Source organism: Marmota monax, unplaced genomic scaffold, assembly GCF_021218885.2.
Source record: "Marmota monax isolate L192 unplaced genomic scaffold, Marmota_monax_Labrador192_F-V1.1 WCK01_AAM20220418_F8-fsc00055, whole genome shotgun sequence".
In the NCBI taxonomy this organism is placed as follows: domain Eukaryota; kingdom Metazoa; phylum Chordata; class Mammalia; order Rodentia; family Sciuridae; genus Marmota; species Marmota monax.
Window position 1 is genome coordinate 9,774,210 of NW_026695205.1, and position 22,996 is coordinate 9,797,205.

General features: G+C 38.2%; 1 protein-coding gene across 6 annotated transcripts in view; it reads right to left on the reverse strand.

The window, feature by feature from the left end:
- The window catches only part of Dcaf6 (DDB1 and CUL4 associated factor 6), a 111,419-nt gene extending 88,680 nt beyond the window's left edge, over positions 1-22,739 (reverse strand). For 2 of the 6 annotated variants that reach the window (XM_046429978.2, XM_046429976.2), the window contains exons 1-2: positions 22,580-22,739; positions 8,508-8,569 (exon numbers count right to left, since the gene is read on the reverse strand). In XM_046429978.2, the coding sequence (XP_046285934.1) occupies positions 8,508-8,569; positions 22,580-22,676 (159 nt within the window). In that variant the 5' untranslated portion in view covers positions 22,677-22,739. The remainder of the gene's footprint in view (positions 1-8,507; positions 8,570-22,579) is intronic. The other 4 variants (XM_046429981.2, XM_046429977.2, XM_046429980.2 and 1 more) reach the window with 3 other exon arrangements.
- Positions 22,740-22,996: the final 257 nt, after the last annotated feature.

A 22,996-nucleotide genomic window follows, 5' to 3' on the forward strand; every position in this document is an offset into this window, starting at 1 on the left:
AGGAAAGGTAGCAGAATACAACAGTCACTAATATGGCATTATGTAAAAATGTGAATGTGTAACCGATGTGATTCTGCAATTTGTATTTGGGGTAAAAATGGGAGTTCATAACCCACTTGAATCAAATGTATGAAAGATGGTTTGTCATGAGCTTTGTAATATTTTGAACAACCAATAAAAAAAAATAAAAAAAAAAAGAAAGAATCCCTGACCTTGAGGATATAGCAACAGCAACCCACAAAACTGAAGCAAGACCAAAGCTTGGAGCAAAAAAGAAAACAAACAAACAAATCCAAACCCTAAACAGAATAACCAAGGACTGTCACACACAGAAGATTCAATTTGTGTATAATCGATACACCAGAAGGTAAAGGAAGAGAGAGAAAAAGGAAAAAAAAAAAAAAAAAAAACTGGAGACAATAATGACTGAGAATAGCCCCCAATTAATGTCAGATACCAAACCACAGATTTAAGAATCTCAGAGAAGACCTGGCAAAATGAATAGCAAAAGAACTCCACAGGCTGGGGTTGTGGCTCAGTGGTAGAGCACTTGCCTGGCACATGTGAGGCACTGGGTTCGATCCTCAGCACCACATAAAAATAATAAATAAAATACAGCTATTGTGTCAATTTTCAAATTTTATATATATATTTACTTATTTAAATAAATAAAAAGAACTTCTTTACCTAGACATATAATTTCACACAATAGAAAAAACTAAAAATTCTGATTCTGAAAGAAGCCAGAGGGAAGTAACACCTATCCACAGACAAATAAAGATAAGAATTATATCTGACCAGCACAGTGACACATGAGGCTGGGGAGGCTGAGGAGGAGGATATCAAGTTCAATGCCAGCCTCAGTAACTTAGGCCCTAAGTAACTTGGTGAGAGCCATCTCTAAATAAAATATAAGAAGGGCTGGAGATGTAGTTCAGTAGTTAAGCACCTCTGGGTTCCATCTCATGTAGCAAAAAGAGAATTACATCTGACTTCTCAAAAATCATGTAAGAGGGGCAAGTGAGGCAAGCGTGTGGCCCTGGGTTTGATCCTCAGCACCACATAAAAAATAAATAAATAAATATAAAGATATTTTAAAAATTTTAAAAATCATTTAAGAGAAAAGAGAGTAAAATGAAAATACTTAAGTGTTAAGAGAAAATAAACACTAACCCAGAAATTTCTGTACCCTATAAAATTATCCTTCAAAATCATGGAAGAAATATTTTTTTTTCAGCTAAACACACACTGAGGAAATTTATTTATTTATTCATTTATTTATTTATTGCCCAATAGACCTAAATTCTTTAGAGAAAAGGAAAATAATATAGATAAGAAACTTGGTTCTACAAAAATGAAGACTATTAAAGAGGAATAAATGATGATAAAATACTTATTATGCTTCTTCATTATTCTTAATTACTAAACAAAGAGCACTTCTTATTGTTCAAAATAATTTTCAATTGTATACAAATATGCTTATATCTATGTCTCAAACTGAAATGAATGACAGCATTAATACAAAGTACAAGAGAGAGAATTCAGGGTTAATTTTGTACTCAACTACTAATAAAGCAGTATGGTGTTCTCTGAATAAAGCAGACTTGGATTCGATGTGGATGTATTTTGCAAACACCAAGAGTTTTTAAAAACAGTAAACCTAAGAGAAAATGAAATAAAAGGATCAATTAAATCACAAAAGGCAAAGAGACCAAAGACAAAAAAATGGAACAAAAAGCAAGGGCAACAAATACAAAAGAAAAAATAATAATGATAATCCAACTATATCAATAATCACTTAAACATCAACAGTATAAATGCACCCATTAAGAGACTGACAGAGTGGAGCAAAAAAAAAAAGTCCCAAATATATGTTATCTATACTTTAAACATAAGACACTTATTAATAGTAAAAATAAATAAAGAGAAAATATACATAATGTAAGGGTAAAAGAAATTGAAGTTAAAGTGTAAAAGACAGGGCATTGTAAAGTTTCTAAGCTGCAAGGCCTGAGTTAAAAAGTAAAGGACCAGGTATTGTTAAGTTCCTATGCTACACCCCCAAAACCTGAAATTCCTGTAGTTGTTAGGACAATACCCGGAACTGCCCAGTAAATATTCCCCTGACCATCTGGTTGTTTAATAACCTAGGACCCTGCGCGGCCTTGCACATAGGCATCGCAGGGCCTAAACCAATTAGTTTGAATGTACCTCCCCCCTTAGAACTCACCTATCACTCCCGCCAGACCTGTTCCCGCCAATGAATGAACTAATCATGTTTAGGAATTGTTGTTTGATTTTCCCGTGGTGTATGATGATTTGTTAAAGGAGACTGTGATGTATGTAAAGTCCCCACCCTCCCCAAAAAGTGTACTTAAGCACTGTTCAACCCCTGCTAGGGGCTCTGGGCTGCTCTCCCTTCTTGAGTGAGCACGGAGCCCCAGCACGCTGGATTGGATCCTCAATAAACCCCTTTTGCTGTTGCATGAGCCTCGGTCTCTGGGTGGTCTCTTCCTCCGACGTTCGCCGGACCCTTACAATACTAACTAATCAAAAGAAAGATGGCAGATACAGATTTCAAAGCACAGAGAGGGATCAGAGAAAAAGGAAGGCCTTTCATACTGATTCAAAGGTCAGTTCAAGAAGACAACAATGAATAACATGTAGGTGCTTAACAAAGTACTTGAGGCAGAAACTGACAGGAACACATAAACAGATGAATCTACTGTCACACTGGGAGACTTCAATACCTCCATCAGAAACAGATCTAGCAGATTATTCTATGTACAGTTATGTCATGTAACAATGGTCATAAGTCCTGAAAATGAACCATTAGGCCATTTCATCCTCATGCAAACTTCAGAGTACACTTACACAAATGAAGACTACTTTATGATGAATTACAAAAAAAAAGAAACAAACACATGAAGACTACTATGACAAAAGGAAGCACTATGATCTTAAGGGACCACTTATAAGATAGAGAAGATAAAAGCAATCTATCACTGATCAAAATGTCACTATGCAGCACACAACTGTATCTTATTAAGTGAACCAAGACAAGAACTGAAGAGACTACATACTATGGAATTTCAACTACAGGATATTCAGGAAAGGAAAAAATTATGAAGACTATAAAAATATTATTGGCTGTCAAGAACAGCAGGCAGGAGGGAAGAATTTTAAGACAGTAGAACAACCCTATGTAAGTACTATAAAGGGGTTACATAGCATTGTAAGCTTGTTCGAACCCATAGAAATCTCCAACACCAAGAGTGAATTCTTAAACTCTGACAATAGGTGATTATGCAGGTTAAGTGTAACAATTGTACCACTGGGGATGGGGGGATGATGCTGATAATATCGAAGGTTATACACATGTACAGGTAGGGAGGGTATAGAAAATCACTATACCTATGTCTCTCAACCTTGCTGTCAATCTAAAACTGCTCTTAAAAAAAAAAAAAAAAGTCTGGAGCTCCAATGCAGCAATCAGTATGCAGTACTAATAAAAGAAGTAAGTATTAGCTGGGATGTAGCTCAGTGCTAAAGCATGTGCAAGGCCCTGGGTAAAATCTCAAAAAACAGTAACTACACACACACACACACACACATAAACATACATATATACATACACACACCCCTACTACACAACCCATTTGTTCTACTTCCAGCTATTTAACAAACAAAAATAAATGCATTATATGTCCTCACAAAAACTGCACACGAATGTTCATGGCAACTGCATTTGTAAGAGCCCTCAACTAGAAACAACTCAATGCCCATGAATAGGTAAAGAGACAAGCAAATTATGGTATACCCACATAATGAATGCTACTCAGTAATAAAAGGTATTAAACTATTGATACACTCCACAACATGAATGAATCCCAAAAATGTATTCTAAGTAAGACTTGAATGTGAAAGCAGCCAAAGAAACAAAAGCACACAGGGACCATGAGTATAGCTCAGCGGTACAGTGCTTGCCTAGCACGCGCAAGGTCCTGGGTTCAATTCCCAACATATACCAAAAACAAAACCTGGATGATTCCATTTATATAAAATTCAAAAAAATGTGAACTAATTTACAGTGATGAATAGGAGGTCAGTGGCTGACTAGGTGGTGGTGAGAAATGAGAGGGCACACTGACATTAATGGGTGATGGATAAACTTATGATCCTGACTGTGGTGATGACTTCATGAATGTATACACAGCTAAACTTATTAAAATGCACAATTTAAATAGTATAGTCAACTATATTTCAATAAAATCTCTACAAAATTTAAACACAAATACTGAATTCATAAGCATACAGTTATTTTGTAATTTTGAAAATTAGACTGGCATTGTCCCTTTCTTATCAGCTACACTGGATGTCAAAAGGTCTTCAAAAATACTACATGAAAATAAAGTCCGACTAGAATTCTATAAAACCATCCAAATCATTGATCAAGTGTGAAGGCAGAGAAAAAAGAGGTTTAAAGTTGTAAGAAGAGTTTACTTTCCACTCACCCTTTAAAAAATATTTGAGAATATACTCAGCAAAACCTGAAAAATGTTTTTAAAACTGAGATGATGCACAATACACAGCTGTATAAACTTAAAAATATAAAAATGGCAACTGCACATCATGAAGGAGAATCAATTTGCAGTTAGCTCTAAAATAGTCTCCTTTGGGTAGGTAAGTAAAAGTTTTGACCCCAGGTCCAGAAAAGACATAAAATTCAACACATAACACACTCTAAGACTCTTAAATGAACAATTCATAAGTGCCACATGTATGCTATGTGCTCCTCCTGATATTAATTGAAAGGGGAAAAAAAATCCGAAACATGTCTCCTCAGTCAAGTAATCCAGAACAGAGGGGGCAGGTATGTTGACTAAGATCAAATTAATGGGCTTATGTAACTAAATGTCAGAAAATACCCACCATGGGGTTGGAGGAACCTACCAGAAAAAGAGACACTGATCAAGGTTGGCACACTAATTAATTAGCATGGTCAGGGAAAGCTTTTCTGATAGGTAATTGTTAAAAGAGTGCTGAACGAAATGAAGTAAGCTTCACAGAAGTGTGGAGGAAGAGTTCTAGGTTTAAAGCATAAAATACATAGGGCAGAGGTATACTTGGCATATGTAAGAACAGCAAAAGTAGAAAGTACCAAATAATGCAGGGCCTTTCAATGGTAGCCTCTGGTACATGTCCATGATCCCAGTAACTCAATGCTGAAGAGAATCCTATGTTCAAGGACACCCTGGGCAATTTAGCAAGACCTTGTCTCAATATAAAATTAAAAAGGGCTAGGGGACAGGCATGTGGCACACACCTGTAATTCCAGTGAGTCAGGATGCTCAGACAAGAGGAACACAAGTTCAAGGCCAGCCTCAGCAACTTAGTGAGGCCCTAAACAACTCAGTGAGATCCTATCTCAAAATAAATAAATAAAAACGGCTGGAGGATACACCTCAGTAGTAAAGCACTCCTCGGTTAAACCCCTGTATCTAAAGCAGAAAAAAAGAGGGCTGGATCTGGGAGTGTAGCTCAGTGGTAGAGTGCTTGCCTAGCATGATTGAGGCACTGGGTTCAATCCCTAGTATTCAAGAAAAAAAAAGTTATCTTTATGAACAACAAAACAAAAGGACTTTATATATGTGGTTCAAAGTTAGAGTGAATACTGGAGAGACTGAAAACAACAATAATTCTGAGAAGCCCTAATAATTCTCAGAAAGCATAAGTTGTCAGGAATTGCCACATAGGAACCAAGTCCCCCCCAGCTTTGAGCAATGAGAATGTGGAGATGTCCAGCCATGGGCTGTGTGTGTGTCAACTATGAGCATTGAGCACACAAAGTGGACTGAACCAACACTGCCCCTCTGATTGGGAGGGGGACATATGGGTCTTTTTGCTAACTAACCATGACTAGATTTGTATGTGTAATTTAGCATTTGCGTATTGAAGATATTTTAGGAAAATCAGAGTGGAATAAAGTATAAAATAAGGTGATAGTGCGAGTAGTTTAGGCAAAAGAAGAGGATAACCTAGGACTGGGTACAGTTCAATGGCAGAGAACTTGCCCAACATGCTGGGTTTAATCACCAACACCTTGAAGGAAGAGAAAAAAGAGAGAAAGAAGAGCCTAAATTGAATAGTAGACAAAAAGAATGGGATGGATTCCAGATAAATTCTCAAAGTAGAATTTATTCATGGGTAGACTGAATGTGAAAGCTGAGGAAAGAGAGATCAAGGATAACTAGAAGTTTTTTATCTTAAGCATCCAAATGGATGGCAGTTCTATTTACTGAAATACGGAAAGTTGCAAATTCAAGGAAGAAAAAATTAAGTATTCGTTTGACAACTCAAATTCTATGATAAATCTTAGCCTAACCAAAAGTAGGAAAACAAAATACCATAAGCTTCTTTATTCATTACAGTATATAGTATAACTTAAGTACACTTGCCAAGGAGAATCTAATCAAACTGCTAGAAGTGACTTAATAACATCACAAGAAAACAAACAAATCTAGCGCGTGAAACACTCCCATAGGAAAATTGCACTGTTTCCTCTAACAAGTCTAGCAGGGTACAGACCTGAATAAAAATTTGAGAACTATAGTAGGGACTGAGGCATAGTAGCTCACTGGTAGAGCACTTACTTGATACGAGCAAAGCCCTGGATTCGGTCCCCAGTACAACAAAAATAAAAATTAAAAAACTTGGGCTGGGGATGTGGCTCAAGCGGTAGCGCGCTTGCCTGGCATGTGTGCGGCCCGGGTTTGATCCTCAGCACCACATACAAAGATGTTGTGTCTGCCGAAAACTAAAAAAAAATAAATATTAAAATTCTCTCTCTCTTTAAAAAAAAAATTAAAAAACTTAATAAGAAGCACAGTGATCAAGATACGGAGCTGATCTAGATCATCTCTGAACAAAATAACTATAAAAAGATACTGTTATAATGAGGGAAATTTCATTATAGTCGATGTATTACATGACACTAAAAATATACTGTTAAATCTTATTAAAATGCAAAATGGTGCTGGGCATGGTGGTGCATGCTTATAATCCCAGGGGCTTAGAAGGCTGAGGCAGGGGGATGCGAGTTCAAAGCCAGTCTCAGTAAAAGCAAGGCACTAAGCAACTCAGTGAGACCCTGCCTCTAAATAAAATACAAAATAGGGCTGGGGGTGTGATCAGTGGCTGAGTGCCCCTGAGTTCAATCCCCAGTAGCACTCCCCCCAACCCCACCACACCATAAAAAGCATAATGACAGTTTGGTCATATAAGAAAATGTACATTAGGGCTGGGGATACAGCTCAGTTGGTAGAAAAAAAGAGAAAAGAAAAAAAAAAAAAAGAAAATGTCCATTGCTTTAAAATACTTAAGGCAAGAGTGAAAGAACTAAGGAAAATGAAACAGAAGTAAACATTAACAATCTTTTTGTAAATTTAAATATTTATTTTTTAGTTGTAGTTGGACACATTACCTTTATGTCATTTATTTATTTTTATGTGGTGCTGAGGATCGAACCCAGGATCTCACACGTGCAAGGCGAGAACTCTACCGCTGAGCCACAACCCCAGCCCCTCGTTAACAATCTTAATAACTGCTAAATCCAGGCAATGAGTGTAAGAAAAGTATGTTTAAAACTTTTAAAAAGAAAATGGCTCTGTGTTTTGGACCTGTTAAATCTGAATGCCTATGAGACACGCAACTGAAAAAGTTAAAGTGGAGTTGGACCCGCTATTCCAGGAGCCACGGAACTAGAGACAAAAAGGTGGAAGGTCCCACCAGAGTCTCTGGCCACCTAACATCTAAATGTCAAGAGCTGGAAGAGTCGTCAGCTAAAAAGACAGAAGACAGGACAGGAAAAAAAAAAAAGAAAAAATAATGAGAAATAACAGAAAAAGTATTTTTAAGAAAGGTTGGGTTCAACTGATGGTTAAAGTTTCTAGAAAATGATCACAGTTGTGGAAATACAAAAAGCACAAGTAACTACAAAAGCAGTTTCAGCAGAGTGAAGGAGGAAGGCTTTGAATATTTGAAAACTCATTTTAAAAAAACCTTACATGTACTTTTCTAAATTCAAATACACTTTTTATCTTTTAATATAAAAGCACAGTAGTACATGCCTGTAATCCTAGCATCTCAGGAGGCTGAGACAGGGGAATCACAAATTCAAGACAGCGCCTCAGCAACTTAGCAAGACCCTGTCTCAAAACAAAGGGGCTAAAGATGTAGCTCAGTGGTAGAGTGCCCATAGGTTCAATCTCCAGTACCAAAAAATAAACATAAATTTAAAAATCTAGACTATTTATTTAGTGATCCTAGGGATGGAACCCATGGCCTTGCACATGCTGGGAAGGTACTCTACCACTGAGCTACACCTCCAACCCTTATTCTCTCATTTTATTAAAGTTAGTTACAAACCCTCCTAGGATGATTGGGGCCTATTATCAAATATTAATTTAATACACATACTTCATAATTGAAAATTAACTATTACTTACACAGCCATCATGCACATTTAGAGTTGCTTCAAGTTTCAATCTTTGGATAAATTCTCTTCTTCCTGTTTAAAAAGAAAGAACTAAATAAATCATAGAATCTACTAGTGACAAAAAATATCACAAAGAAATTAAAAGCCTAAAATCTGGCATAATAAGGTAGACTCAAGCTCAAATTTCAGCTCTGCCATTCATAAGCTGAGTGACACTGGGCAAATTAAAATTAACCTCCTGAGCCCTGGCTCACGCATTAGCAGACCTACACCTCATGTGTACAGGACTAAATGAATCAAGGAATGAAAGGACTTTGCACAGTATCTGGGCCACGTAAACATTCAAATATATATTCATTGATCAATTCATTCAACAGATATTTATGTGGTGCTCCTTGTTCCAGCTAATTTCAAGAGCTTGTTACAGTGGTAACAAAACAGAAAAGATCGACTCCTCTCATAAAAGGATAAAGACAATGAACAATATGTCAAGTTAGTGAGAGCATTATGTAGAAAGAATAAAGCAGGAAGGAGGATAAGTGAGGGTTGTGGATAGGGATAAAGTTTTTAATTTTAAATAGGGTGACAAACAGTGGTAATAAGATGCCACCAATTTTTAAGCAAATCTCAATTTTAGAAATCTTAAAAATATATCAAATTTTAGTGATGAAATGTGACACCAAAAAAAATAAAATTAGCCCAAGGTCCAGCAACAGCAGAATAGCTAAAATATTGCACAAATAAAGTTCCCTCTTTGAGCTGGGCATGCAGCTCCCAGTAGCTCGGGAAGCTGAGGCAGAAGGACCGTGGGTTCAAAGCCAGTCTCAGCAACAGCAAGGTGCTAAGCAACTTGTCTTTAAATAAAATACAAAATAGGGCTGGGGATGTGCCCCAGTGGTTGAATGCCCCCAAGTTCAATACCTGGTACCCACCCCCCAAAAATTTCCCCCTTTAAACTTTTAGTCAAAGTTCAGTTTGTCCCTCCAAGAACTTTACCAAAAATGGACTAAAAAGCATGTTTATTCAGAAACCGTAGTGAAAGAGAGCTGAATTTATGACAAAAGGTGACAATGAAATAAGTACAATCAATCAGGCTTGATGAGCTCTCCAATAAAATTAAATCTGACTATATTCTCCATATACTGTTATATAGGACAAATTATTGTGTTTTCTTTTCACTCAAGGTAAAGATCAAGATCCTCCTTGAAGCCAATTTGTTTTATTTCCCTAATTATAACTGTTAAGATGGCTAGGTAAAGGGTAAACATACAGGTTAAAATGTAAGTTATGGGGATGTTTTGTGGAGGATGGTCCATGGTACCTAGATTTTAAAAATAAAACAACCTAGAGAAACTCAGTAAAGTGTTTTCATGAACTAGGTTGTTCTTCATATAATTAACTTTTAAAATCTGATTTTGTTTTAAAAAGATGCTACCTGTGGCAAACAGGTAATTTTCTTTTTAAAAACTCCTCTCCTTTTGGCTAAAGACAGTCTTGATAAACCTGCTAAATTATAAATTAGACTTAAGAAACAAAGTATTCAAATTAACAATAGGACAGCAATTAGAACTCATTAAAATGCTAAAATACTAGAAACATATTTTTTCCCCAATTTTAAAAATCTGGTTTCAAACCCAGCTCTAGCCATTTTGGTCTAGAGAAAATGGTAGTAGGACATAAGAGAACAGAAGATAAACTGAGCTGTTCTGGCAAAAACTCTCACCTGTGAAATTTGCACCTAAATTCAAGCACTGAGACATGATACAGTTAGGTCCTAAATGACATTTTTACATGTGACTGTGGAGATAAAACTGACTGTGCTGTCCAGATATGGGCTTCTACAAGATAAAAACCACCATAGAGTAAGAAAGAACTAACTTATAAAAATTGAGCTCTCTAAAATTAAACTCATGTCTGAATGTCATTAAAAACTGTGAAGGTTCTGCCCTATGTGCAAGATCACCAGCTAGCCTGATACTATTTCTTGCATAGTAGCAGAAGACTCAAAAGACTTGCTACCTACAGCATGCAAGCAGTGTGAGCTTCAGGTTCACACTGGCTCCCGACCTCCCAAGCCCCAGAGGGCACCTCGGAGAGGTGCGGGTGGATGGCACGCAGTGAGTCTGGATCACCAATGAAGAGCCTGAGCTGGGGGACCCAACCTCTTATCCAGCATGTTGGCCTCAACTTTATCCAGAAGTGCAGCACTGTTTGTGTTAAACTAGACAGTAAACTCGCCCTCTGTTCCAGGAGACAATGTATCTTCCAAGGCTGTTCTCTATATAAACATCATTGAAAAGACAGTCCAGAAAAAAGCAGTTGGGGGGGGGGGGGGTCTCTGCTCACAAGATGTGCAGAATGAAAAGAGGCCATGGAGAATCCTCTCCCAACAACCCCATGTTTGTTATGGATGAACTTACTACTATGCCTTCCTATTCAACTCTTTCTGTACCCCAAGATCCCTTTTACAATTCTACCTCCACTTTGATATTCTACTCTAATGACTGATAATAAGCTCCATCAGAGGAGCGCTCATTTAGTCAAGTCTCCTCAGTGTTAGAACAGTGCCTAGCACAAAGCATTCAGTATACATTTGCTGAATTAGTGAATAAATAATTAGGATATTATCCCATCCTGTTTTCCCAATAATACTTAGTGAACATCTTTCAATGACACTTAAGAGCTAATTATTGCTCATTTTGGTAGTTGTATAACTTATTAAACAACTTCCTGATTTGTGTGTCCACATATATACCTCCACCTCCACGCTACAATGTTTGCGACAAGAACATAGGTTTAATAAATATCTATCTTGGGACATACAACATTTATGCTGGGTGAAACTCTTTATCCCTCAAAGCCTTAGTTTTTTACATTTGTAAAAGTAAGAATAATACTAAAAATATCACAGGTTTGTTATAAGAAGATTATAACATTATGATTAGCATATGCACAACTTCTAAACATGCCTGAAATACTGTAGACATTTAAAATCAGTTCTCTATATGTGTGTGGGTTGTTCTAATTTAAGATTGTCTGAAAAGACAATTTTTTTTAAATATATAACTTCAGTAAAGGAGTTAACTGACTGAGGAAAAACAATTATGCCAATGTTACTGAAAAGAAATGGAAGAGCATTTTAACAAAGTTATATTCCATTTTCATTTGACAGTATTGTCCTCTGAGCTTTCTAACATGAACTTCTCACATACCACACATACTGCCATTCCTAGCCCACTATCAGGCCTTCCTTTCCTATTCATGGGCCCCAACTTGGTTCATTCAGGCCACTATAACAAAATGTCTTAGTCCGGGTAGCTTATGAAGAAGAGATTCTTATTTCCCATAGTAACAGAGGCTGGAAGTTCAAGATCAAGGTACTGGCAAATCTGGTGTCTGGTAAGAGCCAGTTCCCTATAGATAGCACCTTTTCACTGTTCCCTCAGATGGTAGAAGCGGCAAGAAGCTCATCAAGACCTCTTTTATAAAGGCACTAATTCATTCATGAGGGCTCTGCCATCATGACCCAATCACTCCCAAAGGCCCCACCTCTTAACACCATTACCTTAGGGGCTAGGATTTCAACACAGAAACTTTGGAGGGGCACACACATTTAGACCCACAGCAGTCCCATTGGCCGTTAGTTTGATTTCAGAAATCACAAGTGCTGGGTAAATCCCCAGACACATTTTCATGACCCCACGGTAACATGTGTCATGGCTAATGACTAAGCCTTTAGATACAACCTTTTCTGGTTGCCGTGGCTCAAGGTAACAAGGAGAAATGCACACCAAAGACAACCACCTTCTCCAAGGAGCAGTGGGATATAGAACTGTTTTCTTCTTGGCACAAGGAGGAGAACGCCATGTAGCAAGTAAGAAGAAATCAGGGAAAATTTAAATGGACACGGAATACCCACTGTGGGCTACAAGGACAGCTCAGAATCTACAGGAACCCTAGACACAGGCAGTCTATACTCAGTGGCCAGCTCTTCTCCATGAGCTTCCATCAAGCTCTCATAGGACTATGAAAACTGGGCAGGACACACAGAAGATCCTTGTCTGAAAGAGTATAGAACTCCATTCATTTTCTAGGCTGTTCCCTCATGGGAAGCAAATGCCTCGAGCCCTGGCAGACAGGACCTCAGCAAACTTCCCTACTCAACACCCACTTAGGCAAAGGCAAAATGTCAGGGGACAAACTGCCTATCCTTAAGGGAGGGGCAGAATTGACCCACCCAGTCCTCCCATACACCTTACATTGAACAACAAGCAAAAAGAGTAAGTGTGGTAGCTCCAAACTGTCTCAACACAGCCAGACTAAACTGTTCCCCAGAACTCCTTCCCTCTATGTTTCTGCTTAGAATGAGTCACAGTCATTTTACAGTGGGCTTAGAGGGCGGAAATAAAACAGAAGCCATATTATTTTTAATACCTAGAAGTCTGGAGCAGATGATGCTCATGTATCTGACAAACCTTAATACCTACCTACTACCTCATCTTGCTGGAATAGACAGCAACTAGGCCTTCAACTGCCCCACTTTCCCTTGTATCCTCCTTTAGTTTCTTCAAACACTAGACCAACTGTTATATTTAGGTCCATGACAAAGTGCGTCAGCTGTTCCTACAGAACACCCGTATCAATTAGATTAGAGACACTGTGAATTGACACAGTGTTATGTCTTCTTGGGATCCTGCTTGGGCTCTTTTGAAATCACATATCTTGTCTTTGTTCTCCCTCACTTTACAATGCCTTCCCTTCCCAACTGCCTGTCCTGCAGATGTCAAGCCCCAGAATCAGACATGAAGAGAATAACTTATAAAATTGTTTTGGTGAGTAATTAAATAAGGTCAAATCCCTATAAAACATCTTTATGCATATGTATGCACGTTCTGCTTCTCTGATTGAACCCATGCATGACAAACACTCAGCAACTCAGCAGGAGGGAAATTTCCTCAATATAATATGAGCACCCCACCCGCCTACCCCCACCCCTGCCAAAAAAAAAGACCCTATAGCTCACTTATTTAATGATGAAACAGTGACTGCTTTCTACCTAAAATAAAAAATAAAACAAGGATATCCACTCTACAACTGTTATTCAACATAGTTCCAGAAGTTCTCACCAATGTAACAAGGCAAGGAAAAGACAAATTTAGATAAAAAGAAATAAAACTATTCCTATAGGAAGATGACAGAATTGTCTGTATTCAAAATCCCCAACAATATACTCAAAAAACTACTTGAACTAATAATAAGTATTCAGCAAGGTCAATGGATACAAGATTAACACACAAAAAGTAATCACACTTTTATATACCCACAATGAACATGTGGAAATTGTACTTAAACACAATACTATCACAACTGGTCTAAAGACAATTAAATTAAAAAAAAATTGTTGAAGATCTGTATCTTGTAATTACAAATTGCTGATGAAAGAAATCAAATATGTAAACAGACAGACATACTGCATTCATGTATTAGAAGACTCAATAACACATGACTCTTCCCAAATTGATGTTTAAGTAAATACCTGTCAAAATTCTAGCAATATATTTGGAAACATGGACAAGTTTATGCTTAAGAGTTATATGGAAAGGTAAAGGACCTAAAACAATCATAATAACTTTTAAAAAAAGATGAAAAAAAAAAAAAAGGAGAAATCATTCTACCCTAATGTTAAAGATTAGTATACAACTACAGAAACACAGTAGTCAGAGGAAAGACATGGTGGCACACAACCGAAATCCCAGGAACTGGGGAGCCTAAGGCAGGAGGACACCAAGTTCAAGCACAGTCGTTGCAACTTAGTAAAACCCTACTTCAAAATAAAAGGATTGGGGGCCTAGTTTAGTGGTAAAGAGCCTGGGTTCGGTCCCCCCACCCAAAAAAGAGAGAGAAAACAGTATGATATTCACAGAAAGAGAGAGATCAATTAAGCAGAATTGAGCACTCAGATTTAGATCAACATAAATACGTCCAAATGATAAAAAAAAAAAAAGATGCAAAAGCAATTCAATAAAGGAAACAACTTTGAAATACACTGTGCCAGAATAAGTGAACAAAATGAATTTCAGAGCCAGGCACAGTGGTGCACACCTGTAATCCCAGTGGCTCGGGAGGCTGAGGATCAGGAGTTCAAAGCCAGCCTCAGCAAAAATGAGGTGGTAAGCAACTCAGTGAGACCCTTCTCTAAATAAAATACAAAACAGGGCTGGAGATGTGGCTCAGTGAGAGAGCTCTGGAATTCAATCCCTGGTACTCAAAAAAGAAAAAGTGAATTTCAGGCTGAATCTCATACCTCATATAAAAATTAACTCAAAATAGATACTGGACTTAAATGTAAAACTGTAAAATTCTAGAAAGAACACATAGGAAATGATCTTTAGAACACAGTATTGAGCTAAGTTCTTTGACTTATAATGCTATAACAATCCATAAAAGAAAAAAACGCTAAACTGGACCTGTCCAAAATTTAAAAGACACCTCTGATGAGAATCCAAGGGCTGGGTTGTGGCTCAGTGCCTGACATGTGTGAGGCACAGGGTTCCATCCTCAGCACCATATATAAACAAACAAATAAAGGTCCACTGACAACTAAAAAAATATTAAAATAAAGGTATTGTGTCCATCTACAATTTAAAATTAAAAAGAATGAAAAACAAGCTACAGACTGGTAGAAAATATTTGTAAACCACATATCTAACAAAGGACTAATACCTAAAATACATAAAGAAATCTCAAAACTCAACAGCTGAAAAATAATAATCCAGGAATGAAGAAAACTGAGATATTTCACTGAAAATATACAGGTGGCAAAAAAACACATGAAAAGATATGAAATATCATTAGTCATTAGGGAAATGCATATTAAAACAAATGAGACATCACTACACATCTAGCAAAAATTATTAAAATTTAAAAAAAGAGATAACATCAAACGATAGGATACAGAGAAACTACATTTCCCATGTAAAAATGTAGTTTTTTTGGTAAAATGCCCTGGAAAACGAGTATGAAAGCTTCTTACAAAATTAAACAATACACTTACCAAACAGCCCAAATTAAAATTCATGTTAGTATAAAATCTGGGCATAATTTTTTTTTAATACCAGGGATTGAACCCAGGGGTGCTTTATCGCAAAACTAAATCCCCAGCCCTTCGTTTATTTTTTGAGATAGCATCTCACTAAGTTACTGAAACCTGCAATCCTCCTGCCTCTGTCTCCTGAGTCACTGGAATTGCAGACATGCATCAATGCATCCCCCTGTGCAAAAATATTAACAACTTATTCTTAGCCCCAAACTGGAAGAATCCAAATATTCAAAACCACACACTCATACTCTAGACCACTACTCAACAATAAAAAAGAATAAACTATGCACACATCAAGTTGGATGGATCTCAAGATAATTAGTCTGAATGAAAACTCCAATCTCAAAAGGTTACACACTATAATTTATAAGGTTAAATACATATACTGTCTATACAACATTCTTTTTCTTTCTTTTTTTTTTGGAGACAGGATCTCACTATTTGCCCCATGAGTACAGAATTGCAGGCTCAGGTGATCCTGCTACCTCAGCCTCCCAACTATGGGCATGCAATACCATGTGCAGCCTAAATAGTATTCTTTAGGTGACAAAAATTATAGGGATGAAGAACAAAATGGTGGCTGCCAGGGGTTAGCAGTGGGGAGGGAAGGATGTGGCCAAGGTTACACAAGGGTCTCAAAAAGAGTCCTTTAGATAGAACTGTTCCCTATCTCATTAGTCAATTAACTAATTAAAGTCAACATTAATCTATTAAAATTACTTAATTAAAATTAGTAGGTTAAACTGCATGGAATACACACACACACATACACACACACAGACACATACAAATGAGTCCAAGTGACCCTGTGAAATCTAAATGAGGTTCATGAATTTTATCTGTCAGTTTCCTGGTTCTTACACTATTAAAAAAGTTAACATAGGAGGTCCTGGTGGTAAAGTTTATTTATAAGTTTGTAGTATTTCTTACAATTGCACATGAATCTACCATTACCTTAAAATAAGAAGCTTTTAAATATATTTAAATCCACATCCCCCAAAAATACACTCCACAGGGAGGGAAAAAAGAAAACTCAAAGTCCAGATAGTTTCAAAGTTGGTATCTATCAAACATTTAAGGAAAAGTAGTTTAATTCTACACAAACTCTTCAGACAAAAGGGAACACATCCTAACTCATTCACCAGCATTATCCTGATATCAAAATCAGGTACAATTTTGCAAGAAAACTATAAACTAGCTCAAAATTCTAACCAAAGTTGAAGTTAGCAATACAAAAAAAATAATGTACCATGACAAGGGAAATTCAACCCAGGAATTAAATGTTGGGCTCAATATTCAAATGTTAAATCATTATGCTAATATGCCATATTAACAGAATAAGTGAAAGAAAATTCAAAAACTCATTTCAGTAGAGAAAAAAACAACTTTGACAGAAGACAAGAGCCAGTTATGAAGAACCTCTCAGCAATCTAGGAAAGGAATTTCCTAAGTCTGAAAGGGCATCAACAAAAAGCCTACAGCCAATTACATACTTAATAACGAGAGACAATCTTTTCCATCTAAAATCAGAAATACCAGGGTACAGCAGCACACACCTATAATCCCAGCAACTGGGTAGGCCTAGGCAGGAGGATGGCAAGTTCAAGGCCAGCCTCAGCAACAAACCGAGATCTTGTCTCAAAATATGAAATAAAAATGGTTGGGGATGTAGCTCAATGGTAGAGTGCTTTAAAAAAAATCAATAAATAAATTGTATATTACATCCTCAATGAACAATTAGATATTGAAACTTAAAAAAACAACCCAAGACAGCTTGAAATTTTTAATTTATGAAAAACTTAAAACACTGCTGATGGGCTGGGGCTGTGGCTCAGTGGTACAGCACTTGTCTCACAAGTGCGAGGCCCTGGGTTTGATCCTCAGCACCACATACATAAAAAATAAAGGTATTGTGTCCACCTACAACTACAATTTAAAAAGAAAAAAAAACAAAACTTAAAACACTGCTGAAAGAATCTTAGAGCATCTAAATACACACAAATAAACCAGAATTGTAGTTTGAAAGATTCAGTGTTGTAAAGAGTAATATTCTCCCTGAAATAATGTATAGATTCAACTCAAACTTCCAAAAGAAACAGGCTGCTTATAAAATTTATATAAACCACTTACATTTGTTCATAAAGAAAATCATGTCTTTAAATCTCTCTCCTGTAAATACATGATTTGCTAAAAGTCACCAATTTTTTAAATAACTTTATTTATTTATTTATTTATTTTTAATGTGGTGCTGAGGATGGAACCCAGGGCCTTGCACATGTGAGGCGAGTGTTCTACTGCTGAGCCATAACCCTAGCCCTTCTTTTTGTAGTTTTTTAAAAATATATATATGAAAATGAAAAAGGCCCAGGGGCTGGTGTTGTGGCTCAGTGGTAAAGCACTCGCCCAGAATGCACGTGGCACTGGGTTCGATCCTCAGCACCACATAAATGTAAAATAAAGATACTGTGTCCACCTACAACTTAAATAAATATTAAAAAAAAAAAAGAAAGAAAGAAAAGAAAATGGAAAAGGCGCAAAACAGCCAAGACAATTTGGAGTAAGGAGGGTGGACCAAGAACAAAGTGTTACACAGTGGATTTCAAAATAAAGTACCAACAAAGACAGATATCTAGATCAATAACTTGTTGTTGAGACACTGAAACATACAGCCAACCTATTTTCAACAAAAGGAAAAGGACAAATGGTGCTGGATCAATTATACATGTGTATGTAAAGAAAGGAAACCTAACTCTTGCCTGACAGTATATGTAAAACTTTACTAAAAACTATTCACAGAACTAAATTTCAAAAGCTAAAAGAAAAAACTTCCAGGGCTAGAAACGAGGCTCAGTGGTAGTGCACTTGCCTAACATGTGCAAGGTCCCGGACACAATCCCTAGCACCATAAAACAAACAAACCAAAACTTCCAGGAAAAACGCAGTACAATTTTTGTGACTTTGGATTATGTAAAGATTCTCTGGATACGAAAAGTATAAACTATAAAAGACTTTTTAATAAAAGACAAGATAAAAACTGAAAGAAAATGTTTTAAATTTTTTGATTAAGGACTTTTACCAAGACTACATAAAGAATTTTTACATATTAAAAAGGTGAACTTGAACACTTTTAACCAAAGTATATAGACAGGGGAAAAAAAAAAAAAAAGACACTTGATACTGTTAATCATTACAGAAAAACAAACTGAGAGAGTAACAAACACCTATCAGAAAGGATAAAATAAAGAAGACTCACTACACCAAATGCTGAGGAGAAAGTAGAGTGACTAACTCTCATACATTACTGGTAGGAATTAGTATGGAACAATTATTTTGAAAAACAGTGTGGCAGCTCCTTATTAAGTGCAAAGCACTTATCGTGCAATCCAGCAATCTCACTGTACATATTTACCGCAGAAATGAAAACTAAAAAGTATCCTATCCTAGTTATTTTGTCCAAGGTGTAAACAAAGTTTTGCTTTTTATATACATTCCTTATAAGCCATCAGAAGACATCAAAAAAACGTTTAAAATCTGCTTTAAATACTTAGGAACTTCACCCACCCTAACTCTGAAGTCAAAAACATTCAATCAAAATTATAAAAATTATACACCACCTAGAAAAGTTTTGCAAACCTCAAGCCGAGACTCATTAGTGGGTATTCTACTGGGTCAAGACCAACTTTTTAAGAACATGATACAGAACAGAAAATAGAACTTACCCTATCTAGTAAGGCTAAGTTTACATCTGAGGGATCTTTTATTTTAGCTGAATCACAAGGTGCCGTGTAAATGTATTTTTACCGTATATCACGTCAAAACATTCAAAACTCTGACCTAAAACATCATTAGATCAAGTTTTATGCTACTAGAAGGTTTGCCATTTCTTTGATTCATCCCCATGCCAGAGAAGAATGAAATCCAGAGAGGTGTTACTAATGTTGTCTACAAATGTAATGACTTCAAATATCCTCTGGTAGTCTTTACCTTAAAGAATTATGAGTATACTTTATTATGTTTGCTATATTTGACAATCACTTTTAACTACCAAAACAATACATTTTCCACTTTCATTGGGATTCTGAGACTAAAGAATTCTACAAACTTTTCTCCAGTGACTAAACAAGGAAGCAAACATCAGAACTTACTGATCCTCCTATTATATACTGTAACTTGGCAACACATTATGAAGAACCTGGTAATTCAGAATGTAGATGAATTCAGGATTCACTAGAGAGTAACCTGAAGGCAAAATTATCTATTTCAATACATAACCAACTCACAATATTCAAAGGACACAGACTTCCCCTTACAAAAAAGGAAATTTTAACATCTATTAAAAAGTTGTCCTTGGGCTGGGGTTATGGCTCAGTGGAAGAGTGCTTGTTTGGCATGTGTGAGCCACTGGGTTAAATTCTCAGCACCACATATAAATAAATAAAAATAAAGGTTCATTTGACAACTAAATTAAAAAAAAAAAAAGTTGTCCTTGGCTGCATAATCACGGCTTAAGCATTTTATATAAAACATTTTATGTTATAGTAAACAAATCCTTAACAATTATAGCCTTTTAATTTAGAACAGTTAGAGTAAAATCAACTGCAGGCAAGTATGTGCAAAAGAAAAAAAAATGAGTAGAAATAATGCATGCATACAAATAAAGAGTTTCTTTTCTAAACCAGGTTTATCTATATAAAACTGTATATAAATGTTTATGAAATATGTATAGATAATGAGTAACTGTAACAATCACTGAATTCGAAAGGAACTGCTCTACAGAAAGTATACAGTATCTTGAGAAACTGAAACTTTTAAACTTAACATTGTTATCTGATTCTGGACTTCTGACAATTATTCATTAAAAAAAAAAAAAAAAAAAAAAATCCTACACTGGAACTTAGATCAAGCTCATGGAGATTACAATCCCTGAACAAACTTTTGAATTCATGTAGGTCCAAAATAAGACTCCCTTAGTTCAGGGGATTCTTGTGAATTTGGGAGCTATAAAGGCATACATCTTTCTCTCATAAATAACATACACAAAATTATTCATCTTCATTCCCACAACATAAAAGGCTATTTTGTGAATAATTTTCTTTTCGAGCTGGGGATGTGGCTTGTGGTAGAGCACTTGCCTAGAATGTGCAAGGCCCTCCCTGGGTTTGATCCCCAGAAGTGCAAAACAAAAATAAAATGTTTCTATATACCTTTTGTATGGAAAGAAAAGAGATAATTAATCAATTTATGTACAATCAGTTATGAAGCTTGAATACTGCTATTAGAAAGACACATGCTTTGGTGAAACAAACTGTAAATGTTAAGAAGAAAAAAATCTGTTTTATCCTAAATTTTAGTTACTTAGCAGTAATTCATTATTATAAATACAAATAATGGAACTATATCAGAAATATATTCACCTTACAATACTGTAAAAATTATAAGGTTTAGACACTGTCTTTAAAGGAAAAAAAAAACCTATCTACTTCCTAAAATCTTGGACTTAGAATTAAAAGGAAGGCTTTGTAAGAGTACTTTTATTTTTTTTTAAAGAGAGAGTGAGAGAGGGAGAGAGAGATAATTTTTAATATTTATTTATTTTTAGTTATCGGCAGACATAACATCTTTGTATGTGGTGCTGAGGATCAAACCCGGGCAGCACGCATGCCAGGCGAGCGCGCTACCACTTGAGCCACATCCCCAGCCCCTGTAAGAGTACTGTTAAAAAATCATAAATTTTATCAGTCCAGCCTGGCAGCCACTCATGTAATACCAACTGTTTGAGAGGCTGAGGCAGGAGGATCAATTTGAGGCCAGTATGGGCAACTCAGCCAGATCTTCGAAAAAATTAAAAAATAGAAAAAAAAAGGGCTGGTGATATAGGTCAGTGGTAGAGCACTCCGGGTTTAATTTCCAGTATTCCACCCCCACAAGTCATTTTTTTCACCATCCAACAAAAAAAGAAAGTAACTATGTGAGTTGATGGTTTCTACTTAGAACAAATGCACAAAGTCCTGTACAAAGACCTTAGGTGCACTGCCGTTAGTAGCAGTGAACATCGCATAAAGCAAGACAGTGGAGTCCGCTTCAGTATTTCAGTTTGTTAAAAATTATGTAATAATTTTTAAGAAGAGTGAATCAATCTTAATGGTCCTGGAAGGATGTCCAAGACGTAGTGTAGAAAAAGCAGGTGTCTTTTATTCAGGCTAAACACACGCATATACGGCATATGTGATGGTCAAGAACTCAAAGAAAGCTAGACAATGTGGTGCTGGCCAGCAATCCACTCGGGAGGCTGAAGCAGGAGGATCACAAGTTCGAGGACAGCCTCAACAACTCATTGAGACCTCAAAATCTAAAATAATAAAATGGGCTGGGTATGTGGCTCAGTGGTACCGCGCCTCTGGGTTCAACCCCTACCAAAAGGGGGGGGGGGGAGAACTCAGAAAAAGTTCTGGACTCAGGAAACAAAACAGGACTCCCTCCAGGGCGGGAGCGAGTTGGCAGGGAAGGAGTTTCGCAGGGAAGGGGTTTCGCTCCCTGGGGCGACTCCACCGAGAGCAGGAAAAGCAAGGCGAAAGTCACCTAACTCCGGCCAGGCCACCCACCAGCCGGGCCGTTGGCCCCCGGGTGCCATTTTCCTCCCTTGCCCAGGGAAGTCGCGGGCGGACCGCGGCCACACGCCGTCCACCGGCCGGACGGCGCTCGGGGACCGGCCACAGCGCCCGCCCGAGCCGGCGCCGGGCCGTTCAGGAGGCTCGCCCGGCGCCCCGGGGTGGAGGCGGGACGTGAAACCCGACCCCGGGCGGCGGCGGCGGCGGGGGCGCTCCGGGGCCGCGGCCGCCCGGTTGGCCCGGACGCCGACTTGCGCCGAGGGCCCGCCCGCGCCGCCCGGCTCTCCGCGGCGCGCTCAGCGCACGGGGCGCCCCGGTCGCGGGGCTCGGGAGCGACCCCGGCCCGGCGGCCCGACCCCGCCCGGCCCCGCTCACCCAGGTAGCGGCTCCGCAGCCGGGACGGGTCCTCCAGCCCCAGCGACCTCCTCCGCACGTCCCACAACAGGTGCGGGCAGGAGCCGCCCCGCGACATGGCTCCGCCGGGGCCGCGGAGCTGGGGGCACCGCCGCGGGGGAGGGGCGGCGGGACGCGGCGCGCGACTTGGCTCCCGCGCCGCTCCGGCACCGTCCGCCGCTCCGGCACCGTCCGCCGCCGGCCTCGCGCGCAGCGACTCAGACGGCCGCGGCGCCTTCGTGCACGGAGCCCGGCCGCGCCCGGGCCGGAGCTCGCCTCATACTCTCCTGCTCAGACTACCCAGAACATCCAGAGCCCGGCGACAGTCCCTCCCTGCCCCCTCCCGCCGGAGGAGGAGGCGGAGGCGGAGGCGGTCGCGGCTCCTCCCTCCCTCGGCTC